Source organism: Pogona vitticeps, chromosome 14, assembly GCF_051106095.1.
Source record: "Pogona vitticeps strain Pit_001003342236 chromosome 14, PviZW2.1, whole genome shotgun sequence".
Lineage (NCBI taxonomy): Eukaryota > Metazoa > Chordata > Lepidosauria > Squamata > Agamidae > Pogona > Pogona vitticeps.
This window is the reverse complement of record NC_135796.1, coordinates 18,222,329-18,226,684: the sequence shown is the minus strand read 5'-3', so window position 1 is coordinate 18,226,684 and position 4,356 is coordinate 18,222,329. Positions and strand designations below refer to the sequence as shown.

General features: G+C 54.5%; 1 protein-coding gene across 2 annotated transcripts in view; it reads left to right on the top strand.

Annotated features, from left to right (window-relative positions):
* Positions 1 to 1,598: 1,598 nt before the first annotated feature.
* The window catches only part of PPTC7 (protein phosphatase targeting COQ7), an 18,539-nt gene continuing 15,781 nt past the window's right edge, over positions 1,599 to 4,356 (top strand). Inside the window, exons 1-2 of one of the 2 annotated variants that reach the window (XM_072983444.2) lie at positions 1,599 to 1,908; positions 2,806 to 3,037. In XM_072983444.2, coding sequence (XP_072839545.1) covers positions 2,836 to 3,037 — 202 coding nt within the window. In that variant the 5' untranslated portion in view covers positions 1,599 to 1,908; positions 2,806 to 2,835. Of the gene's footprint in view, positions 1,909 to 2,309; positions 3,038 to 4,356 lie in introns of those variants that run through there. The other variant, XM_020802639.3, reaches the window with a different exon arrangement.

Genomic DNA, 4,356 nt, shown 5'->3' with positions numbered 1-4,356 from the left:
TTGGCTGCGCATTTGGCTTGATGTACTAGTCCTCATTGTCCACACATGTAAACAAGTAAGGCAAATGCATCTCATTTTGCTTACGGTATGAAATTAGTGTTGACACACGGATACTAATTTCCTTCTTCTTTCCCCTGCCTGGAATTGCATCTATTCTAGATGTAGCAACCAACGTCATTGTTTTATTAAGTAATCAGAAAGTATCTTTTAATTTAAAGGATGTGAGTGGGTTATTTTAGCAACCCCCTGTTTTAAAGCGCTGTTTTATGAATGTGTTCGCTTTCTGGGACTAGGACCCTGTTCAACCCTGGAACGTGGTCTTGGCAAGCAAAAGGCCCTGGGTTCAAACTGAATCCCTTCCTCATACAGGAAGTGACCATCTGTCCATCTGACGGGAGTCGATGTCTAACAAAGTAGACTACATTGGAAAGCAGTGTTTCCTCCTTCATCTGATGCGTGGAAAGAGAAGAGAGGTGGCCATCTGTCAGCATTGGCTGCCGCTGCCTTTTGTCAAGGGGTTGGACTAAATGACCTTTGGGGGGACCCTTCAAGGTCAATGAACACTTGCAGTTTAACGTTGCTCCGCGCTTTCTCCCTATAAACAGCCAAGCAGTTGCCTGCACAGTGAGTTGAGAGGAAATCCCAGCGAACGCAATGGCATTTACTTCTGAATGAATATCATAGAGTTAGTCAATCTTGTTGTTGTTTTTTTCCAATCAGTCGAGTGACTTATGTTTGTTCTTTCTATGTTCTCCTTTCCCAAACATTCAATGTTTCTGGAAACTCATAAAATAATAATAATGACAGTTCAAGGAAGTTGGCAGCTGGGAGGCAAATCTGGTTATAATGAAAGAAAAGTCCCTTGATTTCTCAACTGGGAATATAGGGTGGTGTTTTTCCCCCCTTCTTCTCTCCTTCATCGTGACTCATTCAGGGCCTTTTGTGACCTTGAAATCAGGGTCACAGACGCCTCTTTTGGAGCGATTTGCATGCTGCTGTTGCAGAGGAGGCGTCACAATACTTCTCCTTAGAAAATAGTAATCATAATATTTTTATTTTTATTTTTAAATGAATTTATTTATTTATTTAAAAGATGAAATTTTGGAGACGGGGTTGCTTTTGGGGCCACGTGGGCATCCTCCCCCCAGGGAAAACACACACACACCCTTCCCTCCGTTTCCCGCGATAGTCTTGTGTTTATTTCACCCTCCTTCTCTTCGCCGGCGAAGGTGACCGCAAGAGAAGCGCTAGTGCGCCTGCGCGCGCCTGGCTTTCCGGGCTCCGGAACTACAATGACCAGCAACGCCGCGCGGCTCCCGTCGCTTTCAAAGAGGGAGGGCGGGGGGAAAAAACGCTAGAACATACACCCGCCCGACAACCCAACCCTTGGGCCGCGCGGCATGCCGGGAGTGGCAGTCCGGGCTCCCAAGGGTAAGGGGGGTTCGCGGTACGCATGCGTGGAGTGGCGGAGGCGCGCGCGCGCGCGAGGGGGCGGGAGTGAAGGAGAGTTATGCAAATCGGAAAAGGCCCGGAGCCAATCGGAGGCGGAGAACCGTGGGCCGGCCGGCGGAAGAACCCCGGATGCGGCCCCGCCTCTTCTTCACCGGCGAAGGGGCGGGGCTGACCTCCGCGCGCTCGCCTCAGACTCTTTCCCCGAAGGAGGAGCGGCGGCGGTTCTCAAACCGCGGCGGAGGCGGAGGCAACAGCGGCGGCAGCAGCGGGGGCCGAAGCACGCGGCGAGGCGGAAGATGGCGGCCGTGGCGGCTCCCTACGACGGCGGGGCGCGGGCGAGGCGCCGGCTGTGAGAAGGAGACCGTCGCCGAGGAGCCCTCGCGGGGGGAGGAGGAACCGGGAAGGCCGCGACCCGCCTGAGGGAGCCGAGGAGGGGAGCCCAGCCCCCGGCCTGAGGTGTGGGGGGGGGGGAGGCAGAAGAAGAGCCGCAGCCCCGGAGCCTTTCCCCGCTTGGCTTGCGGGGGGGGAGGGGAAGGAGAGCTTCAACCGCCCCTCAGGAAGGAAGGCAGGAAGGGAAGGCCAGGATACCGACCCCCCTCCCCTCCCCTCCCCCTGCCTGAGGGGGGTCGTCCCCTGAGGAAACCCCCCCCGCCGCCGCCGCCGGCCCTTAGCGGGGGAGGAAGCGAGGCCCTGCCCTTTATCTTCCCCTCGGGGGGGGGGGTGGAGACCCTCCTCTTCCTCCTCCCAGAGATGAAGGGAGGCTTGTTCTGAGGGGAGGGGGGAAGGGAAGGGAAAGGGGGCCCCGGCCTGAGGGTCGCCCGGTGAGACCGTACCGGGGGGGGGAGGAGGTCTCGGGCCATGCCCGCCAGGGGGGGAAAAGGCCGAAGGAAGAAGCGCTTGGCCCTCCCTGGGTGGGTGCCTAGATAGTGGGGGCGAGGGAAGCCCCTTGAGCTCCTTTCCTCGTGGGGTGGGGGCAGGGGTGGGGGTGGGGAAGTAGGTCCAGAAGCCAAGACCCCGGCAGGCGTTGAGGGCTTTGTGGGTTCCTCTGTTTTTAACCCCCTTTCCGGAGAAGGACACTAAGGCAGAGCGGGCGAGGGAGCAGCCCAGGTCTTGGGAGGCCTCCAGATCGGTGGGGATCCACCTTTCTAAAGGGGGAAGGTTCAAGGTCAGAAGGAGAAGCAGCTCCAGCCCCCCTTTCCAGGAGACAGAGGAGAGGCAAGGGGGGAGGCTCCGCTTTTGGAGTCGCCCCCCCCTCCCACCGCCGGAACCCTGGGTCTTGGGGTGGCTGTAGTGGTGCAGAGTGGGCTGCGGTGGCTCCAGGGTTGCCTCGGCCCACGGTTCCCCTCCTTGCAGGCCGCCGTCGGCTGCTGGGCTCCCCCCACCATGTTCTCGGTGCTCTCCTATGGCAGGCTGGTGGCCCGGGCCGTCCTGGGCAGCCTTTCTCAGACGGACTCTCGAGATTACAGCCTGGTGACGGCCAGCTGTGGCTTCGGCAAGGACTTCCGCAAGGGCATCTTGAAGAAGGGCATGTGTTACGGGGACGATGCCTGCTTCGTGGCGCGGCACCGGTCGGCGGATGTGCTAGGTGAGCGGTGAGAGAAGCCTGGCCCCCCTCCCTTTCTTTCGTGTGCTTGCACGCTCTGAAACAGCAGCCCCAGGTCCTTGCGGGAAGGGCCTCGTAATTGTATATCTAGGGGTTGCCTTCTCAGCTAAGTGTACTGTGCAAATTACAGCAACAAAAATGACATGACGTTAGATCTTGCTCAGTCAGGTCCCTTGGCAGGATGGGAGTTTTTTTTCCCCCCTCACTAGCACTATCTTTGGTTGCTCACCTGTAGTTTCAATGTAGCTGCAGGCTTAAAAATAATTCCATTTTGTGTACATTCCTCCCCTCCCTTTTCAATTTAAACTGTCCTGTTTCCTGCTCATTGGGAGCAGAGGCTTCACTTCCTCCCCGGCACCTTTTGTCCTTGTCAGGTGAAAAGCAAAGTGACATTGAGAGCGGTTTCGTATGTCAGACTTCACTTCCCACGCCCATTTTACTGTGGTTTCAGGGCCCGCTGCTGCAGAGCTACTGCACAGCTGGGTTGTGTCAGGTGCCTTAGAAACCAAAGTGGGGGGGGGACTCTCCATGTGTGGGATGTGGCTTTTAAAAGACCGTTTTCAGGGTGAGCTTGAGGTAACAGGCCTGGCAACCATTGACAGGGCTTTTCTGACATAAATGGATCATGTTAAACACTTCTTTGTGTGTTACGATTTATTTAGACTCAAAAGCTGCTCTCGTATCTAACACATACCACGGTGGCGGCCATTGCAAACTTAGTGTTGCCATGGTAGCTTCATGCCTGTTTATAATCAGCGAATATTGAAAACAGTCAACTGGCTTGAAAGACCTTTTCAAGGGAGTGTACATTTAAGGAAATGATTTTTGATTGCTGGTGTTGTTGCCCTTTGAGTATCAAACATAGAAAGAAGCAGGGAGAACTTCATCATACCATGCAGTTCATCTTTTCCATTTTTGTTCTCGACTCATGACTGGAGCCAGCAGCACAATGTGTCTTACTTGGCACGTGACCCAAGCCAGCTGTCCTTAAAAAACCCAACTTCAGTGGGGAGAACATGAACTTTGGAGTGGTTTCCTTTTTTTTATTGGCACACACAGTGGGAGTGCAAAGGGAGGGAACGACTAAGGTGTAATCCTAGAAGTGAGTCTTATCCTCACTTTTTTTGCACTGTTTTTTAATATTGTGTTTTTTTTTTTCCTTTCTGGCCCATCTTTGGTCAGATCATGCTGCAAGAGTTGGGGAATATTTAACCCTCCAGACGTTTTTTCCCCCCTTCTTTTTTTTCTTGCAATGGCCGCCAGAGAAGCAGATGGTGAAGGTTTAGGAGAACTGTAGCCTA